Raw genomic sequence first — 19,310 nt, forward strand, 5'->3', positions numbered from 1 at the left:
CGCGCCGCCGGGAGCGTCACCGGGAGCAGCCGGCGTCGCGCTGCCCGGCCAGTCACCGTGCGCGCCGCCGCCTCCTCTCGTGCGCGCCGCCGCTGTCCCTCCCCCTCGGTCGACGCGCCGCCGAGAGCATCGCCGGGAGCAGCCGGTGTCGCGCCGCCCGGCGCTTGCAGCCGTCGCCGCGCCGCCGGGAGCTGCCGTCGCTGCGCCATCGGGAGCCGCCGTCGCCGATTTGTGTTTAATTGCTCAAGCACTGATTTGATGTGTTTCTTTAACCGGGGACGGAGTAACCACGGGAAAAAATTCACCGCGTGGTGATCGGGACTGGTGAAAATATAGCCCCATTGTGGTTGACGGAGGCGGGGACGGTGAAATTTTATCACCGCGGTGACGGGGACGCCGAGGTGACCCCCGACGGTGAATTCACCGGTACCATCTCTACTCTCACTGCTAGTACAAAATACAACACGACGCATGAATCGCGGAACCGATCGGACGGCGGATGCGCTAGGTGCCGTTGCACTGTACCTAGGTCTAGAAAGCGAGACCGGGGAGAGAAGCTGCCGCCGCCGCCGCCGCCGCCGCGCTCATGCTCGAGGAGGAACAGGTTGCTAACGGGCGACGACGACGACCTGAACGCCGTCGAACGTACGCGGCGGCGGCATTTGCTCGATCGAGTTAAGAGAGACATCAGTGGAGACTGGAGAGAGACCCGGTCGCATACGTCATACGTCTATGCTTCCTTTTTGAATGGGCTCATTTGAGAATCGAAGCCCATTTCTGTACTCGACAATGTTGGGCCAACTATCTTCCGGCCTATGTGGTATAAGTTCACTTTAGGTCCCTCTATTTGTCGGTCAGTCCGATTTTCGTCCCTTCACCACGAAACCGGTACGACCCATCCCCCAACTTGTGAAACCGGGCAAACGAGGTCCCTCGGCAGTATGGAGGGTGGTTTTTGCCGACGTGGCATCTACATGGCGCCTACGTGGTTCCTTTCACTAGTTCTTCGTTCCACGTGGCAATGACGTGGCGTTTACGTGGCAATTTTATCTCCAAAAAATAATAAAAATAGTGGGACCCATATGTCAGCTACATAAAAAGTAATTTAAAAAGGTGGGGCCCATGTGGTCCCACATGTCACCCTCCCTCTTCTCTCTATCCCCCCTCTCTCCCCCCTATACACTGCCAGGAGAGAAGGTTGAGCGGCGGCACCGAGGGGGCGACGGAGCAAAGCGGCGCGGCGGCTGGCAGTGGACGGAGCGATGGTGGGCGGCTGGCGGTGGGCAGCGGGAGGAAGCGGAGCTGAGCAGCGGCGGGGCGAAATGGAGCGACAGCGGGCGGTGGGCAGAGCGACAAGGGCGAAGAGGCCGGTGAGCCACCGCTCCTCTTCCGCCTTCCCATCGGCCACCCTCTCCACCGGCGCAACGCGCGCCACCGCTCCTCTCCCTCCCACCCATCGACTGGTGTGCACCGCCAACCCTTTCCCGCCGGCAGCCGCGCGCCGCTCCCCCTCGCCAGACCCCGCGCGCCGCCGCTCCTCTCTCGCCCTACCATTGGCCGCCGACCCAAGCGCACCGCCGTTCCTCTCCCTCCCTCCCGTCGGCCGACGCGCGTCGCCGCTCCTCTCGCGTTGGAGGTGCGCCCGGCATCCTTGGCGAGGTTGCCGCCGCCGCTCCGCCGCAAGGACGAGGGAGAGCCGAGAGGAAGAAAAGGAAGAGCCAAGAATGGAGAGGGATAGGGGAGGGGAGCTGGCGATCTCACCTTGGGGGACGGCGGGTGTCACACCCCGAAGTTCTCCTCCCAAGCCTAAAATTTAATTTATAAATGACCCTAAGAAAATGCCGGTGCAAATCAAGAGAAAACCCTAAGGAAGTAATACAAATAATAATCGAATTTGACATGTGGAATTTTTCTTGAGTTCTACATGTCGAAATTCACTAACAGGATTTTTAGTGGAATTTTCAGAGCCCTAGAAATAATTTTGACCAATTAAAATTGAGCACAAGCAATATTTAAATCCCTGGAAATTCCTTTCTTCCTTTTTCTTTTTTTTCTTTTTCCTTTTCCCTTAGTGGGCCGCCGGCCCACTTCCCCTCCTCTCTCCTCGCGCCTTGCTGGGCCGGCCGGAGGCCACGCCCCAGCTCAGCCCGTGCCCCCTCCTCTCTCCCGAGGTCACCGACAGGTGGGGCCCACCTGTCGGACCCGTCTCCCACCTCGCGCCGCGCCGCCGCGCCCGCAACCCCCGCCACGCCCATGCCTCCGCCTCCTCCGGGCCACGTCGGCCACGCCCGCGCGTGCGCCGCATCCCTCGCGCCCACTCCCCTCTCTCTCCCGCCCGCGCCCGCGCCCGAGATGGCCGGGATTCGATTTTCGAATCCCGCCTCTCTCTCCTCCCCCACTTCTCCACGTTGGCCGGCGATTCCCGCCTCTCCCGGCCACGTCCGGCCCCCTCTCTCCCTTTTTCCCCCATTTCGCCGAACTCTCCCGAGCTCTCCATCACTCCCGCACCGTGCATCCACCCGCCGCCGCCTTTCCCGTCACTCCGGCCGCCGCTAGGCTCGCCGCCGCACCGCGCCGTCGCTGCCGTCGGGTTCGCGAGGCTAAGCTCCACCCCGGCCGCCCCTTCCCCGTCGAGTTTCGTCGCCGGAATTCGCATTCCCTCGCGCTCCGGTGAGTTCAACCTCTACCGCCATGAATGCCGGTCGCCGTGGTTCATCTCCCTCTCTCTAATCTCTCTCTCTCTCCCTTCCTTAGGGCACCCCGAAGCCCGTCCGTCGGTTGCCGTCGTCCTCCCGTGGCTTGCCGTCGCCGTTCGCCGTCGTCTTCCTCCGCGCCGGCCACCCTCGGTGAGGCTTCCTCCCCCATCTATTCCCCTCCCTCTCCTTCCTAGCCCCCGCTTAGAGCCACCGCCTTCGCGTCGCCTTTGCGCCGTCGCCTCCGCCGCCAGTTGCCGTCGCCGGCAACGCGTTCGCACGCGCACACCGTCGCCATCGCCTTGGCTGGCGGGCCAGCCTTGAGCCAAGCCGAGCCGGGTCGCCGCCGCCCGTCCGATCAACCCCGGGGGCGATCTGGGCCGTCGGTCCCGTGGACCGGCGGTGGACCACCCGCGTGGTCCCGGTCCACGGTGAACCGTCCCCCCCTTGAGTCGCTGCCGAGTGGGCCCGCTCGCCGGCGCCCCTTTCCTCCCTCTCCCGAGCCGCTGACCGGTGGGCCCCGCATGTCGGCGCCGCGCCTCCTCCCCCCGTGCTGACGCTAGCCCTGGGATTTATTACGCAATAAATGATTTAAGGACTTTTTGTTATAGTAATAAACACAGTGAATCTTCTAAAATTCATATCTAATTCATCCGAACTCCGTTTAAGCCCATTCAAGTCTCAGTAAATCAAGAAAAATGTGTAGAGTCCATTAAAAATGGTTTTGTTCCCTGTTTCAGTAGTCTTATAGCCTGTTTGCAATGTTTGCCTTGTATGTCGCTAGATTTTGGTTCTTCCGACGCTCCGGTGTACTTCGAAATAGTTGCCGAGGTTCCTCCAGCAGCAGAGCAAGGCAAGTCATGCTTGTCACTTGAACATGTTGATCCTATATTGCAAATGCTCTATTGTTTTCCTTCAAATATTGCATTGTTTTATAATGTTACTATGGGGTGTTTACCTATTGTCATAGCCATGCTATTGTTGTACCATGTCCCTTTGTCAGCTTGGGGTTATAACATGACTAGAGATTGGACTAGGGATTGCTTAGCCATGCTTAGTTCAACTAGTGCACAATGGGGAGAATCCTATTAATGTTTAGACTGTTGGTTCTAATGGTACTGTTGGATTAGTGCCACCGCTTTGGTGTTGGTTAATTAAAATAAATCACATGGTGGGCTGTGGGTGCATGGTTTTGCTGGTCGCACCCATGGCAGTTAAGGACCGGTTCGCGGGATGCCCTGGAAGAACTTATCGTACTTACCACAAGCCAGCGTGGGCAACGGCTGGGCTTGTAGTGTAGCTTTCCTCTAGCCGACGCATCCAGGCAAGGGTGGGCGTGATGGAGTTTGGATGGGCCCTGCGACGGCCTATGCGGCTTCCGGATTCACCTAGGCACGAGAGGGGACTGCTCGCTGCCTTGCGAGGAGTGGGGGTGAAACCTGAGGTGTGGTGTGCTTGGTTAGAAGGGGTTATGCGAAGGGTCCTATCACGGCCTCTTTCCGGTATGTCGTGGTGGCATGTCGCCGCACGGAAACGTGTCGTGGGGCTGTGTCTTGTGGGTACAGTTGTACACCTCTGATCAGAGTAAAACTATTCGAGTAGCCGTGCCCGCGGTTATGGGCGGTCAACCAGATTCATCGTGATTAGTCTCACCCTAGTGTAATCTTTTGATTTTGGATAGTTTAGGTGGATGGTTGGGCCTGTCGCAACGTGGGATAGCGTTGGACAGTGGATAGTTAATAATAATTAATTATTACAACTGTTTAAATCTTTCAACTTCTGTTTATAAATGCTCGCTTTATGCAAATGAACCACTCTAGCTCTCCTTTGATAATTCCCTGCATCATACCCCTATTCCGGTATGACTTGCTGAGTACAGTGGGTAGTACTCAGTCTTGCTCTTTTTTTTTCCCAACCCCAGAGTTCGGGTATGTGTCAGATGGAGATTTCTCTGAGGAGTAGGCTTCGTCCGTGCCATCGAGGGTGCCTGTGGAGTGGTGTTCCCGCTGCAGTTCTAGTCAAGGCTTAGCTCCTGTTGTCTTCCTTTTTCCGCTGCATTTATGTAAGACTTTTATGATGTTTGTAAGACGTGGATCTGAATGTCAACATTGTCGTTTGTGTACCCCGGCCGGTCCTGGACGGGGATTTTAATGCACATTCTGCTTGGAATTCTATTCGGGAATTTCTGGGCGTGACAGCGGGAGCGGTGTCGTCGGCGTCGCTCCGCCCGCCGCCCGCCGTCGCTCCATTTCGCCCCGCTGCTGCTCCGCTTCCTCCCGCCGTCGCTCCGTCCACCGCCCGCCGCCGCGCCGCTTCGCTCCGTTGCCGCGCCGCCCACCATCGCTCCGCTTCCTCCCGCCGCCAACCGCGCACCGTCGGCCGCCACGCCGCTTCGCTCCGTCGCCCCCTCGGTGCCACCGCTCGCCCTTCTCTCATGGCAGTGTAGGGGGAGAGAGAGGGGGGATAGAGAAAAGGAGGCTGACATGTGGGACCACATGGCCCCACCTTTTTTAGTTATTTTTTGTGTAGCTGACATATGGGTCCCACTATTTTAATTATTTTTTCGAGATAAAATTGCCACGTAATCGCCACGTCAATGCCCGTGGGACGAAGACCTAGTCAAAGGAGCCACGTAGGCACCACATAGATGCCACGTCGGCTAAAACCACCCTCCATACTGCCGAGGGACCTTGTTTACCTGGTTTTCGTAAGTTGAGGGACGGGTCGTACCCGGTTTTACAGTCAAGGGACGAAAATCAGATTGACCGACAAATAGAGGGACCTAAAGTGAACTTATTCTGGCCTATGTTGGATACTTGCCCCGTGGATTTCCGGCCCATCCTGTGTACAAAATGGAACATGAGTACACAAACAGTGATCCTGTGACTTCGAAGTCAGAATAATGTTATCACCGACATATATTACCTCCATAAAAAAAAACTTCTGGTTTACATGTAGCCTACGTGTAGATTTGTAGTTAACAGTTGATCTTTTAGGATCGAAGATGTAGGTTTTAGTTTTATAGAAGTTAGAAGAATCTGTTTCTGTGTACATTTGGTGAAAATATGTGAAAAAAAATAGAGATTTGGAGGAAGAGACGTCCCTCCAAATATTTTATTAAGAAGAAAATTATGAGCGTGTTGGGAATTGAACACATGCCCCTTGCTATCATATGGTTTCTATGTATTATTAGAGTGTTGATAAAGACGATAATGTTTAAGGGCGACACACACCACCGAATATGTACACCATGTTTACACATTTGCAACGATATTTTTCTAGCAATACAACACTCACATTATAGTATAAGGTTGGATTTTTTTGGGGGAAGAGAGAGCTAGCATGCGTTTACTTTATAATGGAAGACATGTTATGACAAGGTGTGGCTTAAACCAAGCCCGGGAACAGACACAAAAGGTATTCCTCGTATTTTTGAATATCCACAAATTTTAGAAGAAAAAAAGACCCTTATATATATAGGTATATTACATATCAGTATATGTATACAATCGAGTGATTCTAATACTTTTCTTCGTAACTTCTAATTAACTAGGTGAAACCCCGCGTATTGCTGTGAAAATTTAGTATGAGAACAATTAAAAAAAATAACGTGTAAGATAGCTAGATACCATCAGATTAAGTAAATTAATATGGTTTATGATAATTTAAATTTAAATAGTATGTAGAATAGTGATTCAAATGTAAAAAGTACGGTGGTATGACTTTATGGAAGAAGAAAAGTAGGGAGATAGTTTGGACCGTAGATTAATCATCTAAAGGCTAAAAATAATTGATGCGATATGACTTAATTAGAGGAAAAAAGGAGAAATATAATTTGGACCATAGATTAATCATTTAAGCACTAACTAAGTGAGGATGAACTATATAAGAACATAGGATATATCATAAAACATAATAAAGATATACATTGAAACATTATGTTGAAACATTATGTGAATTATGTTGAATGATAATTTAACATGTTTATATATATTTGAAAAGCTCTTAAATTATAAAAACTATAAAGATATAACATGTTTGCACGATGTTTAAATGTGATGATTGTTAGTGGATGATGATGTAGCATCTTGTTAATTAGTGAATTAGTGGATAATGATGTGGTATCTTGTTAGTGGATGACGATGTGGCAACTTTACATGTTAAGCTTAAGAAGTTAGTGAAAGATAACTTTATAGTAAGATAGGATTTGGCCAAATACCTTAAACCTCCCAACCCTAGCCACATCCCCTGTCATGGCACGATGGGGATAGAGTCGCACTATGGTTGGCACATACCCCACTAGTACATCTTGTCACCCCTACATGGCTACGTAGCAATACACATATAATACAGAAATTAATGCTCACGAAATTCCTGCTAATTAATACTAGTTGATTAGGCGCCCGTGTTGCAACAGAATCAAAGGATAGATTGGGGATTAGGGATCAGAAGCGTTTGACTAAGGAGCACAAAATTTTCACTGACATAAGGAACCCACACGTTAGTGATATGGGATTAGGGCACGTACAAAGGTCTCTATTTACCGTCTCTCATGGTTGCTAATGAAGAAAATTCGCTGATGTGAAAGAGAGATGATAGAAGAGAGAAACACCGTTGTTTTGCATGACATCGGCTAGACAACACTCATGGTGGTAGATTCACTACCACCATTTTTATAGTAGCATAGACACACTCCGACTGAGTCATGCGTCTACAACTTTTCCACTACCTTTTCCGACTAATTACCCAATTACATTAGCGATGATCATGCGCTAGCATTTACTCCCTCCGTCCCAAAATAAACCAACTCCATACCAGATGTGACACATGTATCACATCCTATGTAGATAAATTTGGACATAAATATATCCGGATTTATCGTACTATGAAGTATCCAAATCTGGTACGAGGTTAGTTTTATTTTAGGATGGATGGGTGTTTTATTTTGGAACGGATAGAAGTAGATTATATTGGGTGCAACAATCGAGGCAACACATATGTATATGCAAAACAAAGGGAGGAGGAAGAGTGTGATGCCAATATCGCGGATGATGCGTGCCATGGCCGGGGGGTTGGGTGGGGGGGGGGGGGGGGGGGTTATGTGGTTCTCTGGGCCGGCTGTCGTCCGTCGTACCCCGATCTCGAGATTGACCAGACCAGCAGAGCCATTGTATTGTTGTGTGCATGCGGCCGGCCGGCAAGTGCACGGCCTCATAATGCTCCTCGCCGCTCCCAACTCTCTCCAGCAAGCTGCACCCACCACATGTGTACATAGTAGCATTCATCACCATTCCCCTGATAATAACAAGTCTACGTGTCGCGTTTTTATGCTGATTCATCCATGCTGTGCTTTGGGTACAACTTTGGATATAAACTCTCCTTATTTTCTCCTAGGGGCGGAGTTGAATGAAATGAAGGAGGATGTCACTGGCTTACTTTACTTTACTTTGGATTAAGTTTAGACTAATACAAGGATCTGAATTTGGACTGAAGGGATGCACATATGGTGAAAATTGATGAACTATATAGTTAAATAGTTTTTGGACCGGATTTATGAACCCCCCCTCCCTCTATGTAGCTCTGCCCTTGCTCCCTCCGGCTGGGAAAGAGAAAAACAGAACTCTCTTATACTTGATCTCACGTGAGGTAAGGAGCTCCGTAAAGGGTAGTGAGTGCCGGTTGATGGTTTCTCGGTGCGTTGGAGCAGAAGGCTGGAGAGTGGTTGTGTCGGCGGTGATGACAGCCTCAGTATGGTCTCTGCGCAACAAGGCTCAGCAAGCAATAATCGATTCTAACATCAAGGTTTCTAAGTAGATGAATAAAGTGACGGATTATTGCTGTATATGATAAAAGCAAGGTTCGGCGGCGCTTCCTCTGGGCTGGAACAGGGGACATCACAGGCGGCAAGTGCAAGGTCAATTGGGCAAAGACGTGTATGCTGACCATGCAGCGAGACCTAGGAGTCTTGAACTTAGAGAAATTTACAAGGGCCCTACGCATGCGATGGCTATGGCACAAATAGAAAGACCCGAGCAAGCCTTGGGTGGGCCTCGAGACGCCTTGTGACGAGATTGACAAGATCCTATTCGTGGCGGCTACAAATTTATCGATCGGCGATAGAAACATAGCACACTTTTGGGACTCGCCGTGGGCTGATGGGCGCAGGCCGAAGGACGCTATGCCACTTGTCTACGCAATCTCCAAAAGGAAAGGAAAGTCCTTGCGTCAAGGAAAGGAGAACAATGCATGGGTTGGAGACCTAGATTTGGAAGCGAACCCGCTGGTCTCGCTCGAGCTAATCGACTAGCTTGTGGCCTTATGGACAGCAGTCCGCAATGTTCACCTGAACGATGAGCAGCCCAACCAGATCGACTGGAAGTTCACTAGTCATGGGCAATACTCTGCATCCTCAGCTTATCAAGCTCAATGTATTGGAGCCCCCAGCACAACCTTCGACTCGCTGATTTGGAAGGTCTGGGCACCGAGGAAGTGCAAGCTCCATGCCTGGCTTATTATCCAAAACAGAGTGTGGACCTCTGATAGACTTGCGACTAGGGGCTAGCAGAACAATAGATGATGTCCTCTTTGCCGAAGAACTGTTGAAACAGCCATACATCTCGTTTTCGAATGTCGCTTCTCAAAAAGGATATGGACCTCTGTGGCCAGATGGGTGGGTAATCATCTTCTTGAACCAGGGCACTGGGAGCCTACGCAGTCGGTCCAGGAATGGTGGGAGAAACTGGCCAATACGGTAGGAGTTCCCAAAAAAGGATGGCACACTCTCATCCTCCTTGTTGTGTGTGAGATCTGGAAAGAGAGGAATCAACGGATTTTCGAGAATAAGGAGTCCACAACGACGTATCTGCTTGCTAAAATCAAAGAGGAGGCTAAGCTCTGGATGCTAGCCGGCGTCTGAAGGTTGCGTGAGCTTCTGCCACACCTTGTATAGTGTACAACTAGCCCCTTGAGTTTTTTCCCTTTTCATCTCTAGGGGTTGTATTTTTTTTCCTTGCTATGCGCAGTCTGTGCCTTTTTCCCTTAAAAAAATAGTTTTTCCCTTAAAAAATAATAAAAACAAGGTTGAAGTAAGGAATCGCTACATTACCAGTTTACCACATACTAGCTGCTACTGGTACTTATTCACACGGTCACACACATGCATGTGCTCTCCTATACTTTTAGTTAACCACCAACTTTCTTAACTAATCACGCGCATCAATTGTTTAACTTGTCCTCTGCAGGTGATATACGACTTTGTTGTGTATTTTGTCTTGTCTAGGTATAATAATTAATGTAACATGTATATAATATATCCATGCTTCGGTTAGACTAATCCACCTTTAATTAGTGTTTTCTTTCATTGTGGCAATTAATTGCTTTATATGATATATGCATGCTTGCTGCAATGCAGTTTAATGCAAGCTCTATGATCAGCTTAAGTGAAATCAATGTATCGGGGGATTGATTTTAGGGTTTTAGAATTGAGACTTCACACGTCCCTGTCTCTCCTCATCTTTCCTTTATAGAGATGTCGGTGGGACTCGAGGATTAATCTCCTACTAGAATATGAACTCGTTTGTACCGATCTCACAAAAACAAAATTTATCTCTAAGTTTCTTTCTTGATTTGGAAGTAAACCGGTGATTTTATCTCCTCCTAATTCTTATCGGCAGTTAACCAATAATATCAACCAACAATGCTATCGCTATGTTGCCGTTTGAGTGGATTTGATATTTTAAAATAGTCAAATTATCAGCAAGGCGATTTTAATTTGAAGGCCGAGAATTGGATTCAGAATAATTCAAAATACAAGTGAACGGCAATTCATTGCAAATGAAAGTCCTGTTTGCAATACGGATTATAGGATTTGAATTATTATCCAATGAAATTCCTATTCCAAAATGGCCAACATTTTTCAAATTACTGTAAAATTTGCACACTTCATTTAGGCTGAGTTCGACATCATGGGTTGGGAATTCTCCCTACATGGCACGCAAAACGAAGCAGCAGATTATCATACAATTAAATAATTATTAGCTAAAATACCTGAAAAACGAGATTTCTATAGTTATAATTATTAGCTAAAATACCTGAAAAACGAGATTTCTATAGTTTTGAAGCAGCAGATTAACATGATTTTTTAAACAACTTTTCTATAGTTTTTTTTTTGCATAAAAATACATCGTTTAACATTTAGGGAAGCACACGTACGAAAAAATGAGAGTAGAAGTTAGGAAGAGGGAGTATAGAACACAGATTTAGACTGAGTTACTAAAACACTTCAATTAAGCCTATTTGAACAAAATTCACTTGAATCGGCCAAAATGAAAAGAGTAATTAGACAGATTACAACCAGTTTAACATCAATCTAGGCCTAGGGTGCGGTGAGATTGAGACCACACAGTAGACAGTACATCAGAGAATTACCCCATCTCTGCAAATGCCATACATACTACAGGACTAAATTCCTCAGGGGACAGATCATCACATTTCACCAGCAAAGAGCCCAGCATAAGAAACCAAAACAAGCAATAGAAAACAAAGCCATATGAGTGAGTTCCTTTGACCAGATCAGGATATGTGTTGTTATTGCCTGTGTTGCAGCTGCTACTGTGTGTTGTGTGATGCATGGGAAGATATCTTTGTGTTGGCTTCTTTGTCTTTGTGCAGGTTTGTAGTCTTTAGACCACACATCCACTCCAAATACATGGTCTGCTTCTGCAGTAGAGAGAGTGCAATGCTTGTGATGCTAGCTTGTAGCTAGATAGGGCCACACCTGTGCCTGCCTGCCTGCCATTGATGCAAGCAGACCATCTTTGTTTCAGGCTTTCAGTTGAGGACTCACAGCTGTACACATTCCAACTGCCATTCCCTCATCCTTCTCCTTACACTTTGCAAAGACTTCCTCTTTTTTTTTTGCATGTAACATTGATCAGTGATTTTCGTACTAGTAGCACATAAACACATTTTGTCAGATGTTAAAAAGAAAATGCAAGAAATCTTAGGGCTCTCTACCCTTTGTGTAAGCTTTCCTTTTTCATTTTTTACATGTAGCATTCAGTGATTTCCATACTACTAGTACATATGCACATTGTGAAAAATGGTAACAAAAATGCAAGAAATATTATGGCTCTGTTGGAATATAGGAAGCATTTCGCTGACGATAAGTCGCTGTTTTCGTTTGTATAAAATTACTGAAATATGGAGTTTTTATTGTTATTATAATTCTTGCTCTTAAAAAAATTGTTTGTGCTTTGATAGGGCCAGGCAGCCGGCCAAGCCAGTGAGGTGCCCACTCACTTCTAGGTGGTACTCCTTTGAACCAACAAAATTTTAACCAAGCTTTGTCTCCAAGCCTGTTTTTGACTGCATTGGTGACTGAGAAGCTATGCAGGGTTTTTTTAACCTTTCTGGATTCTGATTTCTATTCACCCAACAGCAACCATATGATCTCTATCTCTATTCATGAACAATCTAGATTCAGAAGGAGAGAGGATAATAGTATATTATCATGTAACACTTTAGATACAAGCTATCAGATGCATCGATTGGTTGAACCATGTATTATAGTTTATCTTTTGTTTGGTCATCTTAACATTGTACAGTTGATTAGTTCGAGAAAATCTTCTAAACATGTTGATTTGATCTACTTCAGTTGGACTTGCAAATATATTTTTTTTCTCCGGTCTTCTTGACCAGCTCGATCTGAGGTTTCATAAGATGGATGTAGATTGGAGCAGGGGCGAAGCTACATACAACTATGGGGGTTCCTAGGCATCCGGCTAAGAGAAAAGTTTTAGCTATGGTTACCCCATCTCCACCATATATGCACCCTCTCATCCCAACAATGTGTACCCTCAAGCAGACCATCAGGCCGAGCAAAGGTAACAAGGCCAACAGAGAAGTGCACAGCCATGAGGATTTTCTTGTGGTGCAGCATGTTTTGTTGACAAATTTGCCCTGCATAACAGCGTTGTTAACTACTTCACGGTGAAACAGAATGCACTCGGTGGCCAGCCGCAGCCTATGGTCTTATCACCTATTAATCGTAGCAGGCAAGGGGTGACGTCAAAAGAAAGTTTTGCAATTTGCTTTCATAGTTTCATTCCATTTTTTCGATAATTTCAAACGAAAAATTAAGCTGTTTTGTCTTTTTTTTCTTGAGATGCTGATGTTGGACGAGTAGTTCTCCAGTTTTGGCAACCTATTGGTTGTGATTTTAATCTTAACTTCTTCAGTACACTGCGCTGATAACTATCGTCATTGGGAATTCCTATTTTGGCAAGTAGTTTTATAATTTACCGCTAAGTTTTCGTTCTTATATCACTCGTTCATGTTAATGTAGATACTGAAATCAATGGTTTTAGTATTGTTTACCATAATGTTCTTTGATAAAACATGGTAGGTCGTACGTATATCATTTTCGAACATGGTAGTATATCGCTACTATAGTGGTGCACCACCCTCTATTTTGCTCTAGCTTCGCCACTGGATTGGAGAGGATGAAAACCAATGCATTTTTCTCTCTCTTTTGGTATCAAGGAATCAGGTCTTGATATGTGTGCAAAACTTTAGTAATAGCCTAACTACTGTCACATATGAAGGTTCTCATGGCTGTGATCTTAGGTTTTAATGACACTCTGGATCAGCATTTGTATCTATCTAGCCACAAAACTTGATTTTGAGCATAATAAGCACCACATAGTCAAATTTGTTTCAAATTATGTGCTTATGGAAAATACTAATTGAAATATCTTCTTATTTAATTAAATATTGGGTGACTAGGAAATGACAAGAGCTAATTAATTTTGATCTTTTTGAGATGGCACCAAATTAAATTCTTTTGTCAATCGATGCCTCGATTTCAAGTTTGACCAGACCTGACCCAAGATGTTCTAAAAGTCTAGACCCAATTCCTCTCGATCTTGGGACCCTCATGGCACAAACATGACACATTGATTAAACATATCCAATTTGAACCAGCCAGACATGCCTAAAACCTCTCAATTTTTGTACTAATTTTGAGTTCAGCTTTCCATGCACCTGCCAGCACAAAAACTACTCAACACACAAAAAGAACAGTGCTTGAGAGCAGCATCAGCATTAGTGACCATGCTTCAATGCAACTAAGCAAGGAATCCTTTTTTTTTTCATTTTATCAGCTAAGCAACATCTGTCCATCGAAGCAAGAAAACTAAGCCATGAGGCCACATGAATGAGAGAGAAAGATGAGGAGCTGCAATGCAAGCTAGCATAGAGCAAGCATGCATTGATCAGGTTCAGAGATTCAGAAGATGGTGGTGGTGTGGCTTCAGAAAGTCACTCCATTGCATTGCCCATGGGGGCATTTTCATTGCCTGAGTGCATGCAGCTGCAGTTTGCAGGGCAGGCAGGAGAAAGAGAAAAGCTCTTTTTACCAGCTGTAAGGCAGTGTGCAGCAATGTAAGACCTGCATTAGTTAGTGGATGAACCCAGAAGACCCAACTTTAGAGGGTTAGGGCTTAAGGGCACCTCTCTGTGCATGTAAAGGATAATCATTATTATTGTATCCAAGAAAGTAATAATATTTCAGCATGTGTGTTGCTTCATCTTTTCTGCTAGGGCATGTGGCACATTTCAAGCCTCCTGTTCCTTGGTTTGCATTGTCATCAACTGAGAGTGTAGTTTTAGTGTTAAAAAAAACCTCCGAAAAGGAGGAGGGAGTTCCTGGTTTTTTATTATAGAAGAAAAGAATTGACCCGGTTTATTAAGGGAAACCAGCCCTAAAACCTTACCGCTGCACGGTTAATTAAAAGAAAACTGACGAAAAACCTCTACGAAGAGATTAGTTTTAATATAGTTAGAGTTATCTTAATTGAAGAACAGGTGGGCTATCTTATTGTGTTAACCATCTCATCCCAGAAACTGAAGTCTTTCAATGGAAAGTACTATACTATATACATCTAAGTACTCTTATTTTAGTTAGATGTTGCAGTGACATTAGCTTGGTTTCTAATTAACACTTGCCTCGTGTTGTCTCTTCATTTGAACTCTCCTTTGTCCTGTGCTTCAACTAGTAAGTGCCAGAAATATCAAGCTCAAGTAGTTCCCCAGACTAAACACAGTGGTTAGGAGTTACATCACCCAAATGCTAATCTTCATGCAATTATTGTTGTAAAGTAATCTCATGTATCTTGTACTCTAATACCCTCATAAGCAACATTTGTCACCCCTTCCAACAACAGCAAACACAGCTGATACACAATTATTACCAGAAGGAGACAGTGTACTTATCAATCATGTTTGACAAAAGAGCTTTCTTTTCTTTACAGATCATCTCTTCATTTAAATTACTGTGAAAAAATTTTTTTGCAATGAAAACTATGCCATGTTCTTGTTTGGACATTTATAATGGAAGTACTGTAACAGTGGGGATTACCCATGCCTTTGTGGAATCAAGCAAGTGCAAGCTGGTTGTGCAATGTAACAGGGAAAAGTTTGCATTGGATTCTCACTTCTGACAGGGAGAGGAAGAGGAGAAAAACAGTGGACCAGAAACTGAATGAATGAATGAATGGCACTGGAAATTTTCAGCTGCAGCTGCAGAACAGAACAGAACTGATCAAGAAACCCACAGGGAGCTAGGTCACAGACATGCATGCATATACACCAAATGAAATCAGATTTCATTTCTCAAGAACAGGGAGAGGGTTACTGGTTACAGAAGCTTACAGTGACAACCAATCCAATATGGCATAGCTTGTAACAAAAACCAATGTGGTATAGTAACCCCATGCAAGTGCAGTGCAGCTGAGTGAAACCCCACACTCTCTCACACATCATCCACTTGCAAGAAGAGAGGGAAAAAAATAACAGAGAGGCTGTATAAACAATGGCCAACCTTTTTCTGAACACTGCTGCTGGTTTTGCAACTTCTGCATGCAACAGCATCTTCACCATATGCAGACATGCAGTGCAATGAAACATGGCATCCACAATGGCATTTCAAATTGTGCAGCTTTGGACTAAAGTTTTCAGAGGAAATGTGCTCCATTTGGGCACTGGAATTTGGGGCTTCAAGTAACTCAAGCTCTCCTCTCCTTAGGAGAGCTCACTCAGCCCCTTTTTTCCTTTGTTCATTATCTCTTCTCCTTCTCACAAACCAAACCAATCCAATCCAACAACATTTGCCAAATGCCAACCAATGGCAATGGCTCAAAGAACCTAATAAATATTTTGGAAACTTATGTCAAAAAAAGGGAGAAAAAAAGAAGGGGAAAAGGAGAAGATCCAAACCAAGCGCCCCCTAGACATCTGACTAAAAATTGTGTGTCCCTGGTGGTGCTAGCTTCCTCAACGGATTCGCGGCGGCTCTGGCCTGAGCCGCTTATTCATCGCCGTCGCAGCGAAGGCGGCGGTGTCGGTAACATCATCAACAAGAACAGAATCATATGTACTGGTGGTGGTAATCTCATTGGAGTCTGAACATTGCAATGGTCGCTTGCTGCTCCTCCTGTTGTTGTTCATGTCCCCAACCATCATACTGTAGCAGGCATGTACATTCTCCTGATCAAAGAAACATAAATCACACCACATACCAAAGTCAATTACATATCTAATTTATAACGACATTTTCATAATCAAATGTTGCTCAACTACTACTTTGAATTAGTTTTTTTCTGTTCTATCTGAAATTATTCAAGTGACTGTCTGACTGACATTCTCAATGTTGAGAAACACATCAAAGTTAATTACATCTAATTTTCATCATCAAATGATGCTCAAATCCTACTGATGTATGTTGGGAATTATTATTAGTTTGCTTCTAAAATGTATTGAAGTGAGTGAGTGAATGAGTGACTGACCTTGTCAATAAGACAAGATGGAGAAAGGTTGCTCATCTTGGACTCCAATGCTTCTTTTGTCAGTGGAGCTCCATAGGATGCAGCCAAGATTGCAGCTGCAGCAACAGTTGATGGCCTGTAATCTAGCACACTTCCAGCTGCATCAAACACAAATCAAAATCAAAATCAAATCAAATCAAATCAGAACAATGCAACAAACAAAGAACACAAATCAATCAGATGCCAGATATTTTTTAGAGAGAGAGAGAGAGAGAGAGAATATTCTGATTTTTGTGTGTACCTTCAGCTGTGGCAAAGATGAAGCCGACGGCGTTGAGGGCAACGCGGGCGGCGGCGGCGGCGCCATGGCCGGCGGCGCCGGCGCCGCCGTGGTGGTGGCGGTGGAGGCGGGAGGAGAAGCAGGGGAGGAAGTCGAATGGCGTGACGGCGCCCATGCGCCACCCCAGCGTGGACAGCACGAGCAGCTCCATCCGGCGGATGGAGTCCGAGCAGAACACGCGGCCGCCGCCGGCGTCGAACTCCGACAGCGCCGGCGACTGGTACTCCTCCATCTTCGCCGCCACGGACACGCACGCGATAGACAGCAGCCGCGCCGCCCACGGCATCGCCTCCCTCTGAACACACACAGATACCACGTCACCGGCGAGCTCCCAAGAAACAAAAATGGCGGCGGCGGCGGCGCCGCCGCGGCGGGAAGGGATGGATGGATTAGCTAGATTACATCGACGCGTCGCCGGAGGCAGAAGCGGTCGAAGTAGGCGATGGCGAGGTACGCCGTCCGGTGGCCGAACCCGAAGTACCCCCTCGTCTGCAACGCAAACCAAACCATGGCGTGTCAGGTGTTCGACCCTGTTCTCGCATCAACAAGAGCTAATCGAGCTTAGCTAAGCTAGTGGTATCGAGCTCACTTCGAGGATCCACTTGACAGCGGCGAGGCGGGCTTGCCGGAACCAGTCCCCGTCGCCGTCGCCGTCGCCGTAGCCGTCGCCGGCGGCGGCGTCGAAGAGGGAGGAAGAAGAGGAGCAGCAGAAGCTAGCCTCCTTGGAGACCATCTGCTCCACGTACTCCTCCTCCTCCTCCTCGTCGTCCGCCGCCGCAACGGCATTGTAGAACAAGAATACGTCGCCGTCGTCGTCGTCGTCGACCACGCCGTCGCCGAGGTCGGCGCCGTCTTCTTGGCACGTCAGCGAGAAGCCGCACGCCGCCGAGCACTCCTCCGCCTCCTCCATCGACATCACCCCTACTGTTTATTCAGGTCAGTCAAGCAAGAACCATGCTACGGCCGGCGGCGATGGCGGCGGCGGCCGGAGAAGGAGGAGAGTGGGCAGCGAGAGTGAGAACCTCTCCTCCTCAATTTAAGTGGGCTCACGTTTCATTAACTTTTTTTTTACTGCCGTGTTTTTTTTTTACCATTTGTGTTGTTGTTGACCATTGACAGTTCTGGTAAATTCAGGTTTGTACTAACAGTACGTCTCTGGGGTATGAAAGCGCAGTCCGTGAAAAACGTAATCATCATGGATCTGGTTTAAGATCCAAAGAATTTAATGTGCCATTTACTCTGCAAATGATAAGAGTTTATGCTTACGCTTATTAGCCAAAATTTGAATTTTTAACTTTAAATATGGAGATGATTTTGGGTTTTTTTTTTCATCGAATCTTATTTTTCAGTCTTTACTTTTAGATCGTTAAGAACATGTATATAAAAGTTTTATTCACAAATTACTTTTCGTTTGCAAATATGTTGTTTGGCTTATTTCACGAATAAGCGAAACGATGAGGCCTTTAATCACATTGACATCTATCTCCTCAAGAACTGTATTTTGGATGGATGCAAAACTTTGAGCAGAAGCATGGAATGTAGCTGCAATGTGATTAAGATCTTCCGTGTAAAATGACACCTGATAGTATGGTGAAGAAATCTCAAATTATATTGGTAAAATGATATACAAAAGTGAAAATGTTTTAAAGTAACCACATATTGGTTGGCTTCAGCTCATAAACCCTAAAAAATAAAGAGGGCCGGGTAGTAACGCATCCCCGTCCCCCCTCCCTCCCCGCGTCGCTCTAGCGCAGGTGGCTCGGGGGTTGTGCGGCAGGCGGCGCGATGACGGTGGCCTAGGGGCCCTCAGCTGCGACTCAAGAGGTGGCGTTGCCGGTGGTGGCGCGGCTTGGCTGCGCGGCGGCAGGGTGGCAACTCGCCACTACGTCGCTGGAATGGTGTGGTGCAGCTAGGGCGGCTGGGTGCGGCGGTAGTAGAGCGGCCTGCACGGAGGCACGACCAAGCAGAGGGGCAGCTAGGTGCGGTGATGGTGGTGCCAGTGTTGGCGCGGCAGCCGGTCGGCTCAAAAGGTGGCGCAAGCGTCGGTGCAGTGATCGAGAGGCCGGGAACGGCAGTGGTGATGCCAGCGCAGACTTGGCTGGAGCAGGCAGCGATGGCAGTGCCCCTTCTTGGAGCTCCTCCTCTTCTCCTTGGGGAGTTTCTAGGTTGGATTAAGGCGGTAGCTGGTTAACGGGGGAAGCTCTGACCGCCGACACGACGCCATCCAGGCCGGGTTCTCCTTTGGCCAAATATGGCGAGGAGGCCAGCGAGTGGCGGGACGGAGGAAGCCTGGGCCAGCTTCCAAGGGTGGCGGCAGGGAACAACAACAAGTGTGAAAGTAGGCCGGTGGTGGGGTGGAGGCCTCATGCTGCCACTGTCTGTGCGGTGGTTTCTGAGCTGATGGGCAATGAATTTCAAGCAAGGTTGCAGAGTTCTAGGCGAAAACCACGCCTC

General features: G+C 47.2%; 1 protein-coding gene across 1 annotated transcript; it reads right to left on the minus strand.

Annotated features, from left to right (window-relative positions):
• Positions 1 to 15,703: 15,703 nt before the first annotated feature.
• LOC4352668 (cyclin-D5-2-like) lies at positions 15,704 to 17,878 on the minus strand. Its single transcript, NM_001423601.1, has 5 exons — positions 17,446 to 17,878; positions 17,259 to 17,345; positions 16,818 to 17,151; positions 16,538 to 16,674; positions 15,704 to 16,238 (listed from the first exon to the last, which is right to left on the minus strand). Exons 1-5 carry the CDS (start codon positions 17,770 to 17,772, stop codon positions 16,026 to 16,028), a joined length of 1,098 nt encoding a protein of 365 aa, NP_001410530.1. The 5' UTR covers positions 17,773 to 17,878; the 3' UTR covers positions 15,704 to 16,025.
• Between the last annotated feature and the right edge of the window lie 1,432 nt (positions 17,879 to 19,310).

Source organism: Oryza sativa, chromosome 12, assembly GCF_034140825.1.
Source record: "Oryza sativa Japonica Group chromosome 12, ASM3414082v1".
NCBI lineage: Eukaryota > Viridiplantae > Streptophyta > Magnoliopsida > Poales > Poaceae > Oryza > Oryza sativa.